Source organism: Episyrphus balteatus, chromosome 2, assembly GCF_945859705.1.
Source record: "Episyrphus balteatus chromosome 2, idEpiBalt1.1, whole genome shotgun sequence".
NCBI classification, from domain to species: domain Eukaryota; kingdom Metazoa; phylum Arthropoda; class Insecta; order Diptera; family Syrphidae; genus Episyrphus; species Episyrphus balteatus.
In genome coordinates, this window is record NC_079135.1 from 110942611 (window position 1) to 110961942 (window position 19332).

The 19332-nt window shown below is 31.2% G+C and overlaps 1 protein-coding gene and 1 long non-coding RNA gene across 5 annotated transcripts; one reads left to right on the top strand and one right to left on the bottom strand.

Annotated features, from left to right (window-relative positions):
- Positions 1 to 13572: 13572 nt before the first annotated feature.
- LOC129911245 (TBC1 domain family member 31-like) lies at positions 13573 to 15218 on the top strand. The gene is made up of 3 exons (XM_055988974.1): positions 13573 to 13706; positions 13803 to 14819; positions 14885 to 15218. The coding sequence occupies exon 2, from the start codon at positions 13894 to 13896 to the stop codon at positions 14770 to 14772; it is 879 nt and encodes a 292-aa protein (XP_055844949.1). The 5' UTR covers positions 13573 to 13706; positions 13803 to 13893; the 3' UTR covers positions 14773 to 14819; positions 14885 to 15218.
- A 19-nt stretch (positions 15219 to 15237) lies between these two features.
- Positions 15238 to 17667, bottom strand: LOC129911246 (uncharacterized). 4 transcript variants are annotated; one of them, XR_008771619.1, is made up of 8 exons: positions 17553 to 17666; positions 17320 to 17459; positions 16940 to 17214; positions 16394 to 16881; positions 16205 to 16321; positions 15736 to 16147; positions 15501 to 15678; positions 15238 to 15445 (listed from the first exon to the last, which is right to left on the bottom strand). It is a non-coding gene; the product is annotated as an uncharacterized LOC129911246 (long non-coding RNA). The 4 variants fall into 4 exon arrangements; XR_008771618.1 differs by having other exon boundaries at positions 17304 to 17459; XR_008771620.1 differs by having other exon boundaries at positions 16205 to 16342; positions 16940 to 17459; positions 17553 to 17667.
- Positions 17668 to 19332: the final 1665 nt, after the last annotated feature.

Consider the following 19332-nt stretch of genomic DNA (forward strand, 5'->3'; position numbering starts at 1 on the left):
TTCTCAAAAACGATTTTGATAAAAAAAAAATACATGCTATGGGGCAAATAATATCGTAGGTACTTTTGAAGCATAAAAAGTATTTTTGAAACGTTATTAACAGTACTGGCCATAAAACCGTTTTCTTGAAGTCTGAATTTCTCGTAAACGTCCCGACCGTTTTCAATGAAAATGTTTGTATAAAAACGTTTTAGTAACTCTAATATTGAAATTAAGAACAATAGAACATGCTAAAAAATAATTTTTGGATTTTTAAAAAATAGTTCAATTTTTTTTTAAATATCAGTTTTTTGATAGTGTCCCATTGAATTTTATTAAAACTTTTTTTTTATTTATCGAAAAAATGTTGAAATTTTTATATAAAAAACTACATATGAAAAAAAAACTTTTTTCAACATTTTTTTCTCAAAATTCCTTGTTGTTCAATAAATTAAATGGAATACTTTTTTTTTTAATTTCCTTAAACTAAATCTTTTATGCATTTTTAAAAAGCTTTAATATTCCAAGCAACTTTTAACATAAGGAATCCCTACAAGCGTTCATATTATGTAGAAGTTAGACAAAATAAAATTACTCATACACCACAGTGTGCCACGAAATTAAATGCAGTATTTAATTGTTCAAAAGACAGGAATACCAATCTTGAGCAAACTAACCTCTTTTACGGGAGCCGATAAAATATCCTATCTAGGGTAGAGTTGCCTATTTTCGGCCGTCTCCAGTTTCCAGCCACCTTTCGGAAAATCGTTATAACTAGGGATTTCATAAGGTTTATTGCAAAATTTTGCTCTTATGCTGTTCTCTTAGTTGTTAGATTAGCATACGAGCGAAAATTTGGAATAAATCCCTTCGAAATCACTAGTTATAACAATTTTTCGAAATTTGGCCGGAAACTGGAGACGGCCGAAAATAGGCAACTCTACCCTATATACTAAGGAAAAAAACTACTCTTAATCTACGAAAAAAAGTGGTTTTCGTAGATTAAGAGTAGTTTTTTTCTATTTGACTATTTTTTGGAATACATATGCATTGAAGGCGATTATTTTAAAATCAAAATAAAAGGATGTTAGTTTGAAGTGGTTTCTAATCAATTAATGTTATTTCAATATGGTAAAAAGCATAAATTAAAAAAAAAAAAAAAAGAAAAAATTGGCAGCCGCTGAAATCAATCTTACAACTCTTGGGTCACTAGATGAGTGCTATACCATTAGGCTACCTCACTGTTAAAAATTAGTGTGATAAACTAAAGCTGAGTCTAACAAAAATTTTAAAATTGTTTTACGTTGTTTCAACTTTAAAGGCTTGGCCACACCGGAGGGTATGCGGTATAGCGGTAACGATATTTGTACTAAAAAAATTCCACACCTGAACGTTGATGTGCCAGTTTGGAATTTTTTTCATACAAGTACCCTCACCGCTACCCGTACCGCTACCGCATACCCTCCAGTGTGGCCAAGCCTTAATTTCAATAATAATGTTTGTTGTAAGTTTTTTTTAACTTAAAATCAACGTTGACCATATTACATCTATTCCGTAGCGTTTTTTCCCTCAGTGCAAAAATTTTTACTCGTCGTACAATTTCTTTTTTTTTAAGATTATTCCTTCTCGTTTTGTTGTAAGTTATTGCATCGTTCTTTAGAAGATTTTTAGCTTTTTAATATATACTTTCGATGTCGTGAACCTGTTTGGGAAGCTGTAGGTGATAATTGGTCTTATAAGTTGCTTTTACAATAACAACTTATTCTTCTAGCTGAGACCGTTCCGTTTTTACATCAATGGATGAATAAGGCAGAAATTGAAATCAGGTCAAATGCTCGTTCGAATAGAATATTTTGTCAGTATTTTTAACAATAACTCGTCAAACAAACTACTTCCATAATCTGTCCAAAAACTGCCAATAACTGATCTTAGAGGTACTCATTATTTAGGTACATTAGTCTAGACTCTAGACAACACAAAGAAAATCTATACTCTGTTTAAACTTTAAAGTGAACTTTAAATCTTGCCACTTAAGAATATGTTGTTTTTTTTCAAAATCTTTTCCTCTCGTTACATTTGTACTTTAAAGAAAAGATAAAAAAAAAAAACTTTTTACCAAAGTTGCAATTTTCAACTACATACTACACATACAAGTTCTGTATTATTTTCGACAAGCAAAACCTATACTATCTCCGTCAGATGCCGTCAATCTTGTCTCAGTTACCTTTCACAATTTCCCCCAATCAAATCAGCCAAAATCTTATACCAACCATGTACTTTTTGTCTGTGCATTCAAGCAGACAATTTCTTCTACCATCACCCTCCTTCATCGTCCCTACAGAAACAACAAAATTTTCAAAAACTTAAACAAACTAGGATTCGAGAAATTGTCGACGGAAAAACAATGAGAAAACTTCAATCTCCTTCTTAGAAACTTGGTTAAACGAAAAACTAAAGAAAAAGTTTAAAACTTTTTTGTGCAAGAAGATTTTCTTCCAAAAAAAAAAAGTAAAAAAACAGAAATAAACAAAACATACTCACACACACACTAACTCATATATACAGAACCGGAAAAACATATAAGGAGTATTCAACTGTAAATAATTAAATTGTAAAAGTCTTACATTCTGCACATCACCCACTTGCAACTCTTTTCTCTCTCTCTCTCACACACTTTTTTCACTGCACGGAAAAACTTTGAATTTCCATGTAAGATTAAACAAATATTAATAAAACGTTTTACAACCGAAGGAGAAAACTTTGTGGTTGTAAAGGATTTTTCTCGGTTTTTTTTTCTGTTCGCCTTAAATAAAAATTACAATGCATTTCGATGGAAAATTGAAATAAAAACCGTTTTTTCTCTTTCGTATGAGTGATTTTGCGGAAGAGTGTTTAATCATCCATAAGAATGAAATGGGTGAGATAATCCTTACGATAATCTCTTGGAAATCCTTTATAACAGTTAAACAGCATCTTCCCGAACCTCCACAAGATGAAAATAAAAAAAAAAAAAAACGAAAAAAAATATTCAACGAAAGCCATTTAGTTGACACATCCAGCTAATTTCGTTGAATGGCGCAGATAAAAAAATAATTAGTCATTATCATGGTGTTATCCTTTCGCATTTCCACATGTTGAAGAGATGACAGTTCGTTCTTTTAAAGAGCCAATGTTTTCCTGAGGGCATATGCCAAGTGCAGACTCCAAAAGAAAATTCCATACCCAACGCAACGACGGGAATCCTTATGATGACGATGACGGCATTGGACGGTATGAGATGCATTGCGGGGGTATTGCGACGTGCCATAGTCACTCTTATAGCTTTTGCAATTATTTTAAATATTGTGTGTCGAGTACTTTTTCACAATTTCATGCATTGATGCACGGATCAAGCTTGCACAGTAGCAGCAGCAAGCAACAGCAGGAGCAAGGATAGACTCTCATATTTGGTCTGTAGCCAGGATTCACCGCCCATCCTTCTGGTATTTTATGTGAAAGGTATCCCTTTTTTTTTCTTTTAATTTTGTATATATCTCTGTCATGTATGGGATGGAATGATGGTAGATGGCAGACGATTCCTGGGCTCTCACCTCACTGCTGAATTCCAGTTGAGCTTATGTGTATCGCAATTTTAATTTATGAATTGAATCTGGTTACTGGTCTGGGCTACAGAGAGAAGCAACCATAACAGAAACGCAGCGTGCACCATTCGTGTACTTTGAATAAACCTACTTCTCGTTCTCTTTTTTTTTACTTTGTTCAACAAAAAATAAAAAAAAATAAATAAAACAAGAAAAGATAAAAGGATGAAAAATATATTTTTTTTATGATTTACTTACTGAAATGGCAAATGAAAGGGATTATGTAGGAGTTGAATGTATTTGCTGTATTTTAGAGCCTTAGTGGACTTAATTTTGGACAAAATGCTGCAAGTTGAATTTTTGTAAGCCTTTTTTTAATGTCACTTTGTTAATTTAAAAATGGATATCAAGAGAGAAATCAATAAACAAATCAAAACCGAAATTTTCAAACTTCGTTACACACATATTTTTCTAATTAGCAGTGAAAAATGCATTGACAGTTTTGTATAATAATAGCTCCATGAACGTCCTAAATTTTCGGATACAGGTGTCAAACCCAACATTATCAAAAATGCAACAAAAAAAATAAGACTTTTCAGTCCTGAAAAGAATAATTTTTCGAAAATTGGTCTATCACGGGCTAAATGCTGATAAAATATCTAATAAAAGGAGTCTTCTGGACTAATGATTTTTAACATTATTTGTTTTATAGAAATCGATATATATTTTCAATACTACTTTATAAGTAGGTATTACGGTCTTCAAGAAGTGATTTTATTTAAATAATTTTGGCTCTTATAAAAACTGATATTTTTCGACATCGAGAGACAGTTTAATCCAACATTTTACACGAAAGGTGAAAGGGTAGCAGTATAATAATTTGGTAATATATGGTGCACTAAAAAAATATGGCATGAATTCTTAAGATTCCTCTATCTCACGTAAGAAGGAATATTTATTCCTTTATCTCATTACAATTAATGCTAAATTCTACCACTATACCATTATTTAAAAATTCAGGAGCTTATCTTTTCCGAGGTCAAAACAAAATTATGATATCTGGTGGAACTTATAATCATTTTTATCAAAAAAACAAAACCGACTTCCATGATTCAAAACGGGGTTTTATGGTTTTTCTAATAGTTCCTATGGCTTACACTAAACGAAATTGAAATGGGACCACATTGCAGCCACTAGATTTCCAATACAAAAAGAATTATCAAAATTGATTCACTCTGTCCAAAGTTATGCGGTAACAAACACAAAAAAAAAAAAAAAAAAAAAAATACAGACGAATTGAATACCTCCTCCTTTTTGGAAGTCGGTAAAAAAATGAAATGTGACCAATTTTTTTTTGGGTTTTTTTTTTATAATTTCACATCTTCCTTAATTTTTACTTTAAAACATATTTTTCATCAGTATAACGCCGAAATTGTAAACTTTTAAGAACATCGATTGAAAAGTTGTCAAATTTATTGCTCAAAAGATAAGTAGCATACAAAATTTCCAAAAGAATCATTGAGTAATTTGGCACTATTTGGAATTTGTTTTCAAAAAAATTTTGAATTTTTTTCATTGAATAGGAACAGTTATCCCTTAATGCAAATTTAAACACCTTTTTGACATCAAAATAGCTGATTTTGAAACTTATAAAACAAAAAAATTCTGTTTTAACGCTAATTTTGCCCGCCATTTTGAATTTAAAAAAGTCATATTCTTCATTGTAGGTAATATTCTTCAGTGAAATCAATTATTATGTGACGCTTTGGATTAAAAAATGTGTGTATTTCACACGTACTACTGTACTTCTTTTGAAAAAAAAAAAAAAAAAAACAAACAATCATTATCAATAATAATATTATGCCTGCCAATTAATGGTATTCTTGATCTCTGACACTCTCCAGAACGACTTAAACAATTTAAACAAAAATTTTTGCTAGAAAACTTTTAGTGACTTTAACGTTTTAATGTTAAAAGTAAAAAGAAAATTGAAAAAATAATTACACTAGTCAACAAAATTGAACTTTTTTTTTGCCACAAGAACCAAAATATACTTTTCTATAGGTTTTTGATATGCTGAACTCGAATCTGAAATCAAAAAAATTTGATTGGCCTCCGTTTTGAGGTATTACCGTTATAAAATGCTAAAAAACCTCATTTTGGCTGTTTTCTATCTTCTGTTTTTATGTGTTGTAATTCATTATAAACAAATTTGTACCGGTGATTATAAGAACAGATATTCTTCTTTCAGAAACAGTTTAAATTTTTCCGTTATCTCTTTTATTGCTCGAGATATCTTAAGTTTCAGTTAGTAAGCCAAAGAGAAACTAAATTTAATCTTAAGTTTAAGTTTAAGAACCAAAACATACTTTTCTAGAGGTTTTTGGGTCGCTAAACTCGAATCCGCAATCAGAAAAATTCTATTAGCTTCCGTTTTCTAAATATAACCGTTATAATTAATTTAATTTTATAACGGTAATATTTCAAGACCGGAATCCAATAGAATTTTTTTGATTGCGGATTCGAGTTCAGCAACTCAAAAACCTTTAGAAAAGTATATTTTGGTTCTTGTGGCAAAAACCAGTGTTATTAAATTTCTTAAAAATGAAACAAAATTTTTAAAATTTGAAAATTGTATTTATTAAAAATATTTTTTTAAAAAATACAGCTTTAACGATTCTTAAAATTCTTTGATGTTTGAAAATTAAATGGCATAAAACTTCGATTTTTTTAATTTTAAAACAACTTTAAAATGAATTTCTCAGTCTTATGAGTTTTGTTTAAAAAAGCTTTATTATCTTGACCATAATAGCAAATACGTTTAACCTAGTTGTGCATTTTATTATTTTCAACCATTTCATTATTAAGATTTGTTGTTTACTTTGATCAACTTAAACCCAAGTAAGCCCTAATAGACCCCTACATTTTTTTAATGACATTGTTTTGGAGTATGTACGAACTTGGTGTACCCTAAACTATATTAAATTTATCTAAGGTAATTTATCTGCCTCCAATCCAATACAAATCCCTTACAAAGCACCCACCATTCAAAAAAAAATAAAGAGATAAATGAAAATAAATAAAAAAAAGATATTGTAGAAATATGCAGGAAATGTAACAAAAAATCACATAATATGGCAAACAAAGGGAAAGTCATGTGCATTCAGGGGCCTAACCAAAGCCATCATCATAAGCGCATGCAATAATATAATACACATGTGTAGATCTAGTTAGGTATATACCACCGCATAAACATTCACAACATATTTATACAACGTTTCAAACGTTGTATGCAACCCTAAATCCCCAACAATCCCCTCTCTCTCTCCACTCTTTCTATCCCCCCAGCTAAAAGGAGTTACAAAGAATATAAAACTAAAGCCTCTTCAGTCAATTATTTTAAAGAGGGTGTTGTATTTTTGTTTGGATTTGCACTCTCTTTTAGATAGGTCAAAGGTTTCCACCACTCACTGTGTGACTATGTTAGCGGAAAGCTTTAAGTAACATTTATTATTTTTTTTTGTTTTTTTTTTTTGCGTTTTGTTACAAAATTAAGAAACAATTTGAAATCAGAGTACTTTAGTGAGTGAGTATGCTTTGTCAGTGTGTAGTTTAAAAATGTACCTATGTTTTTCAATTTGAATTTAATTGGCTTTGTTTTGTGTTAACAGCGAGTTTTGATTGCCTACTGTGATATTAGAGGCGGAAGATAAGTGGCTAACTAAATACTGAACTCAGTATAAGGATGGTATATTAACCTTTCAGTTGATTGTTGAAATATACTCAAAAACGTATCGCTCTGTTGGATTTTGAATCACTTGTATTGTATTTCAATGCTTTGTGACAGGAGTTAGTTATAATTGATACTTAAATGCAATGAATCAATTACAGTTGTGTTCTAATTGTTCTATAAACTTTAATCAGACTGAAGACTGTTCGAGTTCGAACAATGTTAAAAGAAGACTACAAAAATGCAACAACTAATTAAAAAACAGTGAATACTCATGAATGAATGAGCCAAAATTGAAAGTGCGAAGCTTCTAGCTTTTCTTAGAATACTCATACTGCCCATAATCACGTAAAGGCCCTAACTACATTTTTCATACTTCTGAGTTATAGAGGGAAATTGCATATAAAAATGGAAAAAAAAAAAATATTTGAAATTTCCTGACTTATTCGAAGACCTAGACTAAAAAAATAAATGAGAATAAATCGGAGACAATGCCTTAACTCCAAATATGCAATAAGAATCAAAATCGAAAATTTTGTAGTTAGGGCCTTTACGAGATTATAGTCAGCGTAGGTTACGATGGTTGGCCTTCTCTATAGCTACAGAAATCCCGCTTACGAAACGGATACTATATGATTAAAGTGAAGATTGATCTCAAGTTGAGGACTCTTGGCTATTGTACTTGGACTAGAGTACGTTAATTTACCCTCGGTATTGACGAAGATATGGAGGCCTTTTTACAGTCAGCTTTAACTGAAAACTACTGGAGTGGCTCCATAAATAAAAAGTGGGCGTTATGTCCCACTTACAAATAATTCACAAATTATGAAATTTTTTCCACCTGGGTGAAACATAACTACATTTTTCAATTTTGGACCTTATGTACCACATTTTCGGGACATAAGTTCATGACAAAGCTTTTGTGAAGTTATGCAAAACCTAACATTTTCCACACCACTTGAGTGACACATATCCTCCATAAATAAAAAGTGGGCGTTATGTCCCACTTACAAATAATTCACAAATTATGAAATTTTTCCCACCTGGGTGAAACATAACTACATTTTTCAATTTTGGACCTTATGTACCACATTTTCGGGACATAAGTTCATGACAAAGCTTTTGTGAAGTTATGCAAAACCTAACATTTTCCACTCCACTTGAGTGACACATATCCTCCATAAATAAAAAGTGGGCATTATGACCCTGGGTCTTATGTCCCTGAGCCATCGGCACCACCATCAAAGTATTTAAGATCGGCGGCGGGTACGGTATAGTCGAAAAGCATAGCCTTCATAAAAACACCTCGCACAACTGACTCAATGACTTTTCGAAAAATTGTGAAAAATTTTCTAAATGGGAGATTTCATCTTAAGTGGCTCAAGTGAAGAACAACCTCAACCAATTTGATGTTCACTGGAGACAGCTAGCTAGAGATGGAACTGGCTACGGAGCGCTACTTTAAGTATCTAAGTAAGTAATCTATTTATAACGCGTGTATAATATCTAATACAAAATCGACTTATGCAACAAAAATTGATTCTTTTCGTTAAATCGCCTCTAACCATCCACAAACAAAACCCTAGATAACTTTCATTCAATTAGCACCCCCCATTAAAACCCTGAGAATATATTTTACTCTTACACAAATCCAAAACCAAACAAACCATTAAAGCCTTCTTTTCTTGTTCTACGTGTACCTACATCCCCGTCGTCACCAATTTGTTGACTTAGGTCGAATACATAAAGTGAGAGAGAGAGAGTATCTCTTACCATTTCCCAGCTAAGTAAAAGTGCTTAGCTTTTATTAAATATCCTGATACCAGTTCAATATTTATCGGATTATGAACATAAGACCCTCTCATGTTTATCCTATGGCCCGAGGGTACCAAAAAAAAAAAGGAAATTTGTTCTCCACATCAAAAGTACAAGTTGTTTGGCAAAGTTCACACATAGTCATCAATTTTCAAGGACTCCTTCCTCTTCTCTCTCTTGCATCCTGTCTGTAGTACGTCAACAAAACACAACAACAACAACACCCATTATAATGCTATTGCGAACAACTTAAATTGTTAGTAGCCATTAGTTGGTTTATCTTTGTTGTTTCTATAAGAAGTCCAGAAATAGAAATGGGGGCTGAGGGGGAGGAGAAGTATCCAGAGTTGCTGTTTAATTATTTGTTTTCACCGATTTTTTCCTTTTTTTTTTGTCACAGAGTGGGTGATTGTGTGTGTGTGTTTATAGCCTCTCATCTAGGACAACTTTGTGAGGCAACACTAAACTGGCTGAGAAAAGCTTATTTGTCGCAATTCAAAGCCATTAAGTTTTTGCCTTTTTTCCTCTTCTTTATAAACCAACTGAGTGAAAAATATCTTCGTCATCTTTGAGACAAAATACTATAAGAAAGACACGCTCCTGACACGAAGACAAGAAAAGAAAAAATGCAAGGAAAATTTGGTCTTCGTCTTCTTTTTTTTTTTGCCAATAATGAACAAGAATATGTCAGGACAATAACAACAACAACAAGTTTATAAGCAAAGCTGCGACTAAAAACGTAAAACGGTGTGATGCCATTGAAGAGCGATAATGATAATAGAATGAGGGTGATGATGATAAAGTTTGACAAAATTAGCGATGCAAGAAAAGTTGGAAGAACTTTCGAAAAGGATTTTATACCAGAAGTCGTAGGGTTGTGTGTATTTCTAGACAAAGTGGCACTTGAAGTCTCCAAAAAAGAGAAGAAGAAGAAAATAAAATCCCAAGTAAATGGGATTTTTGAGGCAAAATATTGAAAATCAATTTTTCGTCCTATATTTTGTGTTCAGAAACCAAAAGTTGATTTGCAAAAAAAGAGATAAAAAAGAGTTTAAGAAGCTTTTGGAGCTGAATTTTTTGTTGTTGTTGAAGCATGAGTTTTATTTTACTTTTTTTTTTTGGGAAAAGAATTTTAATTGAAACTTATTGGGAAGAAAGTTTTAAAAGCAGATGACGAGCGAAGAATGTGCATGAAATTGATTTTTAAATAAAACAGAGATTTTTAAAGATAAATAAGAGAGAAGTCAAAATTTTTGTGGAAGGTCTATAGGAAAGTTAGTGAAAAAGAAAATGGTGCTGTCACTTGGAAATTAATAGTGTTTTTTATTATAATAATTTTAGGTTTGAAAAGAATAAAGCAAATTCAATAGGTAATCTAAAAGATAAAAATCTTTCATTAATCAACAACGAAACCTAAAAGTTTCATCGATATTGGGGTGTTTTTTAAACCTTTATACACTTATGACTTCCTAGCTTTGCCTCTAAAGGATCCGGTATTTAAGAACGTTAGGTGCTTTTCCTATTTGTTAAATAATGACAAGTAGATAAAAAGTTATGAGGGAATATGTATATCTGTTGTGTTTGCCATGATAACTGAAATGGCAAAAAATGCCATTTAAAGACACTGGTCTGCAAAATTTATCTTTTTTTCTCCTTCAAATAATTTTTTGAAAGTATTTGACTTTCCTGAATCTAAATCTGGTTTCAGAAAAATTCTAACACGTACCTTTTTTTTTTTTTAATTATATCTGAAAAAGTAGTTTGTTGAAAATAACCCTTTTAGATTCGGTTGACCTAGTACAAAAATAAAACTAATATTCGTATTGAGCTCAAATTTGGAGGACTTATTTCTCATAACATGATCTATCAAATGACACCAAATTTGTATTTATTAATTAAAGTTTACACACATTTTAAAATACTTATTGACAAAAAACAGCAAAAATATTGAAATCCTGCAGTTTTTAGTAAATCTTACGTAAAGAAAACACCTTAATTAAAGAAAATGTAAAATCTCAACGCCCGTTATATATAAAAATATGTAAAGAAAACTATAATAAAATACATTTATACATTGTAATTTTATATACTATTTTTCTATTTGAAATTATCTTATCTGTGATAAACCTCCTAAAGCTTAAAATTAGTTTCTCCTAGGAACAAAAGTATATACTTTTCTTAAGGTTTTTGATGTGTTGAGTTCGAATCCGAAGTCAAAAAATCTAGCACGTCAGAATTTTGAAATATACGCGTTAGAGAATCAAAAAATCAAGTTTTTGTTTAGAAAATCTAAAAAAAAAACTACTACATATATCTCAAAAACGGGAGCTGATCGAAATTTTTTGAATTCGGATTCAAAATCAGCATACAAAAATCTATTAGAAAAGTATACTTTTGTTCTTGGAAGAAAGAAATATGAATTCTTAATGATCAGTTTCTATATGCCAAACCTACTTAACTTACTTCTTTTATAAACCGTGACAAGTTTGGTTGAAAAAGTTTACATTACGCCAAAATATTGCTTCAAAAACAGCAAAAAAAATGGGTTTCCGAGATTTTCTAACGGGAATATCTAAAAAAAAAACGTGAGCTGCTAGGCCAATTTTGACTTCGGATTCGGAATCAGCACACAAAAATGCTTTAGAAAAAGTATAGTTTTATTAAAATGAGACGAGTGAGATCAATTCCATGTTACTTTAAGCATGTTTGTATGTTTGTACTATACGTTCAGAGGTTACTGTTTAACTGTGGCTACAACCAATAACAAAAATTTGTCAGTGGTCTTATAATGCTTTCCAATTCAAAGTCTATTTATTCTTAATCTTTTAACTATAAAAAAACGATAGATTAAAACCACCTACATCGAGTTAAGAAAAGATTGAGTTGTTTTTTAGGCAAATTAAAAATGCGGAGCATTATAGTAAAACTTAAATTTTGTTTTCTTTTTCGACTTAAGCGGTTATTGGTTGTGGCCACAGATATATAAATAAAAATTAACAAGAATTCTGTATGTCTCGAAAGCGTTCGTTGTCAGATTTTCATTGTCCAGGGGTACAGTATAAGATTATTGTTGACATTAGTTATTGCTTATAGCCTAAGATGCCGATGATTGACGTTTTAGGTTTGTAAATTAAGGTACTGATCGGAAGTAAGCTTCTGCTTCATTATAGCTTGGTTTGGAAAGAAATTGTTTCCTTTTCGAAGTACCTACATATGTGTCCAATCTACTGCCACTTACATCTTTGTATAATGGATGTTATGGATTCCTAAACAGTTCTTTTTAAAACTTCTTCGATGGATAGAAGATTGTGAATTCTCATGATGATTCGTAGACACCTTTTTTACGAATGTTTGCATCTTCTTTGTGATAGTTGATTTAACTTTTTAAGCAGTTCCATTTTAGAAGTGCAGTGTAACTTGGTTCTTAAGTTCAGAGATAGCCCAGTCGGGATGTACAAAAATAAAGCTGAAATGGAAAAAATTAAATTAAATTAAATTAAAAGTTTTTCGGGAAAATCGAGCTTGAGCTAAAGCCGCCATGTTGGATTTAAGGAAAAACAAGTCTTATTGAATAACTCGGCCATTTTTTGTTTTTGATAAAAACTATCGAATCAAAACTTGTAGAAAATTTTAGTTCCTACATATTTTTTCTTAATAAATTTTTCTCTTTGACCCTTATTTTTCAAGTTAATTTGAAAATTCTATTTCCCTTAAGATTTAAGTCATAAACCTTATACCATCTTTGAGTATATAGTTTAAGGTAAACGTAATGTGGGGGTGTTTTTAATATGTTTTTGAGAGTCTGGCTGTTTTTTCCGAATTCCTAAAATTTTATAAACAAAAGGTAAAATCTTAAAATCGGTTAAACAAAATCAGAAAATATTTTGTTCTGACTGATGTCTTACCCTTTTCAAATTTTTCAAATCGGTTGATTAATTCCAGAGATATGGCCAATTGTTAATAATAAAAGATAAACATAGTTAATAATAAAAGATAAACATAGAAAGAGAATTATAAACAATTGGTCATATCTCTTTAATAAATCAAGCGACTCGAAAAAATTTAAAAAGGGTATTCTTTTCAACTTCAAAATATGGGTCATAGAGAAAAATTTTTTAAGATAAAATGTGTAGGAAATAAAATTTTCTACAAGTTTTTCTTGAATTGTTTTTGTCAAAAACCAAAAATGGCCAAGTTATTCAATAAAACTTATTTTTCCTTAAATCGAAAAATATTTGCTCTATACTATATTATTGGTCATTGACCTATTATATATGGACTGCCAGTTCCTCCTCGTTTCCATACAAAATTTTTGAAAACGTGGTTCAATCATTACTAGCGCCTGTGGAAGAAAGCGGTAAATAGAACTCAGTTAGCGTAGCGACATCTTCCGGCAGATCGCTTGAACTACCATTTTTATGCATAGAAACTATGGCCATCTACATTTTGTTTGCTGTACAAATCAGTAGCATCTGTCTTTTTTGAAGTCTACTTTTTGACGTATTGGAAGAACGAAGAATTCTTTCAGTTTTCAGAAAAAAAGTATGTATTTTAAAATGTTTGTGCTAAGAAAAATGTGCAATGAATCATTATGGAAAAAGGTTTTTATTTAAATTCATTAATATTTGAAAGTTATTAAAAATTAGAATTAAATCGTTCAGCCCAAATAATTTTTTCCTTTTTGTTTTTTTTTTCAGATGCAAATTTATCACCTATGGAATCGTGTTGGATGGAAGAAGGGCCAAATGCCCCGCAAACTAGACAGCTCCTGGATCTTTCCCAAAAATAATGACAACATACTTTTTTGCCAGACGATTGATGTCGATAATAGAGCCCACAGACTGTTTTAGGGTTGCTCTATCCAAAGATAAAGAGTTCCTAAGCACGATAAGGCACACAGGAGAGGGCAACATTTATAATGTTAGCGCATTGATTGACTGTCTTAAATCAGCCCAGAACTGTGTTCAAATGCTACGCCAAACTGCCGTGTTCCAACCAAAAGCTCTGTCGGTGAATTGTTTTGACAATGAATACGGACACTATCCAAGTAAATATCGGTTGCTCATTTGGGCTGCTCTCCTCGATGTACCCTGCAACAAGTCAAAATTTTCAGAAATAGTCAAAATGGGAACTCACTCAACAGCTGTTGCATTAAATGCCAGCCTAAAGTTGAAAGATTCAACAGCCAGGCGTTATCTCATAAAAATTTTCTCATGTCTTGGTCATTGGTCGAAGATCTTTGGCATAAGTGACTTTGTCCCGGAATTCATCTTTCCATTTGTGAAGATTTTCTCCAACAGTCTTACTGTTTGCTTTGAAATTATTGCTACAATTCTAACGAATCAATGCCAGTTGTGGTTTGAGTTTCATCCATTGGAGCCCCAAAACTATTTGGGAATGTGTGAAAATATCCTAAATCACTTTGATCCTCAGTTGGTGAAATTCTATTCCAAAACTCAAGTTACAGCGAAAGAATATGCTTGGTCGATTATATCAAATGGATTCTCTGAGATTCTAGATGAAGAGGCAATGGAAATCGAGTTAACATTAGCCGAAGAACACATCAAAGATCAGGACTTGGAATTAATTTCACATAAATATGAAATTGATGATATTTTAAGTGAAGCCGATTACCAACCAATGAGGAATAGTTTAGAAATACGATAAACAAAATCAATGACGGAAAGAAAAAACTTAAGAATGACTTAGAACTTGTAATTATTTATACCTATATAATTTCATGATTTTAAGTTTAACTATAAACTTTTTTTATTTGAAGATACTTCGAGATGATGTAAAAAGTCAAGTAGATGATGGAAAGTTATCGGCTCGTGGTTTAAGTGAAGTGGAATCTTCAATTAGAGATCTAGAACGAGAATTTCAATCTGCACTCAAATGCGAATCATAACGATGGCGCTCCTGATTTAAATATAATTTTTTTTTAACATGCATTTTTTATTTTATTTATATATCTTTTAAATTGTATATTTCAAAAAAATATTAGAATACAAAAACATATTTTTAAAACAAAGTCATACAAAATTTGAGCCCTTAATTAAATGCTTTAAAAATGATTGAAATATTCTAAAAATTGTAAGTTCCAATTTATTATATTAACTAGCTTTTATTAAAAAAAATAAATAAATATTACAATAACATTTCAAGGTATACTTGATTCTCCTCCTTTTCTCTTTGTACCCCCAAGTGATTTGACTCCCGTCATTACTGGTACTTTAAAAGCTGCTTTTCGAACCTCAGCAACGGCATCTAGTAATTTTTTTGGTTCAGTTAGAAACCAAATCCAAAGCAACTGACCATTGTGCAACAAGGCATCATTGCTCTGAAACAAATTATTAATTTAAAGTTTATGGTCTAAACAAAATTAAAAAATGTACCATTTTTTCATGAATATTCTCCTGGAATTGAGAACGCAAATGCCGAAAATCAATTTCAAAATGTTTCTTATTCATTTTTGCATTGAAAATTGGTTTGAGTAAGTTTATTTGTTCGAACATGGCCAATTTAACAGGACTTTCATACACATAAGGCTTCAAGATGTTCTCAATTCGATTGCTAAAAATATCATTTTAAAGCTTATCATACAAAATACGAGTATTATTGAAAACTTACAGTTCATTGATTAAATCTAAAACAGACGTATAAGGTTTCTTATTTATCAATGCATTCAAAGCATATTTCAAAAGCCTTCCAAACTTTTCATATTCATACAAACAAGCTTTTGTACATTTTCATTGCATATTTAATTCATCCGAGTTACTAAATCGGTTACGATTTTTTTCCAAATCCAATTGTGTAGTTATCCATATGAGTTCGGCATTCGTAAGTGCATCGGATACAGTTTTTGTAAGCATTTTAACATTCTCAAGTCTCTTGTAGGCTCGGTTGAGTTTTTCTTTTGTATTTTCATAAAGAATAAGCTCCATTTGTTGCTGAGAACGTTGTTTCTGCATCATTTAGAATAGTTTTGTTAGTGCAATTAAAGTGATGATTGTTAATCATTTCTAATTCTCGAGTTTCTTTTCTGAAAATAAATTTGTTTAGAGACTAAATTTTTAAATACAAATTTTAAAATTATTACTTCATATCCGAAATACTGACAATGTGCATTTTAATGATGTCAAGATTATCAATCATCGAATGGGTGGCCCTCGATTTAGCTTTGTCTTTAATAAATTTTTCCATAAAACTTAGGTTTCTAAAAAAAATTTAAGATTATCTTATATTTATTTTTTTTTTAATTTTTTGATTTTAACTTATGTATACTCACAGCTTCCGAATAGTTTCTAGCTGAGAAGATATTTCTTGAATTTCTTGATGATTTTCTTCCAGTTCTACAAAATAATCGATGGGAATAAAATGTTTTACAATTAATGAATGAATTGGTGGATGAAGATTTTTTTAAGAGTAGGAATAAAACAATTTGCTTAATGTAGTCGGTGCAGGTTTTGTGATATAATTAGTAGAATTTTTTCGTCGATGAATCCAGGATCGGTTTTTTCATTTCGATACAGAAAATATTTTGAACTTCCCTATTTTTTAGAAATCTTCCACTAGACGACATTGTTCCGGAAAGAGGACGATGTGATTTACTTGGTTGAATAAACAAGGTGCTGTTCGCTATGAGCTCCCACGAATATTTAATTTAATTGGAAAAGAAGAAAGTCGCAGAATAGAATAAATCCATCCGAAATTTGAATTTTTTACAGCAACCAATGCTTTTCGAGTAAAAGCGAGAACATAAAGTGCAACCATAATCTAATAGAGGGAATGAATTTTGGATTTTTATAAGAGAATCTCAGAAATTATGACTTACCTATTTTTTCCGACGAGTTTCCTCTTAAAGTTCAACTTCAGAAAAATTCAACAAATTTCCAAGATTCTTGATTCTTCTTTAGTCTTTCACAGACATCAAAGCCCAAGACCTTTGATTTTGCTCACAGGGAGGTTAACGAAGAGAGCATTGATTTTTGACATAGGCAAGATTGTTTGTTTATTGGGCTTAGTCATGCCAGCTTCTAGTTTGGTAACAATTTTGTTATGACTTATGAGCTATGCCAGCTGAACATTCAAAGAAAGTTTCCTTTTTAACTGAAATTCAAGTAAAAAAATGAAAAATATTTAAAGGAGAATGCAAGTTAAAAAACATGATGTGGAGAAAACTATTTTGAAGTAGGTACTCTTCACATTCTGCACCATAGGTCTGCTGAGGGAATAATTATTGAATTTATTCTTCCTTCTTCTGGAATGCAAGGAAGTGAATTTATGGCTAGCAGTAAGGGCAATCGATTGTTTTTTTTTTTCAAGGAGATTGTCCATTTTTGTCAAATGGTTTTCTGAAATGAAAGAATAGAATAAAAATTTAAATTATAAAACTTGGAATAAAATTGTGAAAAGAATATATTAATATATTTTTAATTTTTTGTTACCTTTTTATTCTTGGGAAACATAAAATTTTTGCAAACAATTAAATTGTTTTTTTTTTTTTTTGACAAGCAAAAGTCACAAAACTAGGTGTCAAATTACTATTTCCCGCTACCCTACCAAGGGGCGCCACCATAGCTTGAACCTGGTCCTGGCAGTCCATATATAATAGGTCAATGTTATTGGTGCTGCTTGCTAAGGAAATTAGAGTTTAGTCCCAAAGACTTTAATAAATGTTTAGTATCGGAAACATCGCTATAGCCCAAATCTCACTAACAGAAAGGTAAATTGGGCCTTTAAGAAGAACAGGGAAAAAAATGGGTAGACCGATTCACATGACAAGGAAAAATACGGATAACTTCACAATTAAAGTTGTTAGGCTGTAAGCTTTTCCATACATTTCATGCTAAATTTGTATATGATGCAAACATAATGGGAATTATAAAAATAAAAAAATATCTTCAGGTAACGGCATACTCTGGGTCTAAAGAGTCTACAGATTGTTTCGTATTACTGTACACTCTATGAGTGTAGGTCCTTATATATGGTGAACACTCTGTTCGGCCTGGTTTGACTGTGCTCTGAATGTGTCGAGGGATGACTGCTTCGTTTGAGGTGTATTATTAGCAAAAATACTCCGCTTTCACATTATCGACAGTGAGAGACTCTCGGCAAAAACAAGTTCCAAGATTCGATAGCTCCAAGCTGGAATCAACGTAAACCCTCTGCCACTCCATTTAAAACGGGATATTTTAAAATATGTATGGATTTGACAGATATCACCTTTTTAATAGACACTTTAAATAAAATGGAGAGTGAATAAATTTGATCTAAGATTCAAAACACACCATTCATGTAAAATTCTCTTAATACAAAACTGCGTGAAGGGGTTTGTGTATGGCTTTTTAATATTTGCAGTGATGCTGCTTGTATAATCAATGTCCTAAACTTAGAAAAAATACATTTTTGTGCTCCCTGAGCCGATATCCATTGGTTACTCCAAATCACCATAAACAATTTTTAAACCGGTCGGTCATATCTCCCGAAATAAGCGTCCCATGACTTTCGAGCTCAAAACTTATAAAAAATAGTTTTTTTTTACTGTGTGAGTCAACATCCTTAGAATGAGATAGATAGTGTTAATTTTTCTATTTATGAAACAAATCTTACTTAAAAGAACCTTCAAAAACTCATTTAATTCATATTTAGAATTTAAAAAAAAAAAACTAAAAAGTCAAATAAATATTCAATTACAATACCGTCCCTCTTTTAAATTTTATATTCACCCAAATCCCCGAATGCTCTCATAATTGCCCCAGTTTGCAACTTAAATATCATTTATCTTCCAAAAGAAAAACAAAAAAAAAACAACTTTCTCTAAGAAATCAACAAAGTTGTTAGCCCTACAAAAATTACATAACAATAAACACTCGAACGAAATTTTCATCTTGGAAAATAACTTTACGTCCAGTAAAAAAATTAAAATTAAACTTTTATTTCCTCATTATTCCATTAAAACATAAACCATTCTTGTGCGGTATTAAGGAACGACAATGAGATGATGGTGAGATGGTGCGGGTTCTTGGAAAATCTCCAAGTCATGGAATTCTATTTAGCTCCTCCTTTAAAAGTAGGAGAATTATTACAACAAGTGCGCATGTTATCCGTTTTTTCCGTGTTATAGAACAACTTTAGTCAATTTGTCGCTCATTTTTGAATTAGTGTTCAAGGATCCTGGAGGCAGAAATTATCGTAGCTGGTGTCTTACATCATAAATTTTCGAAA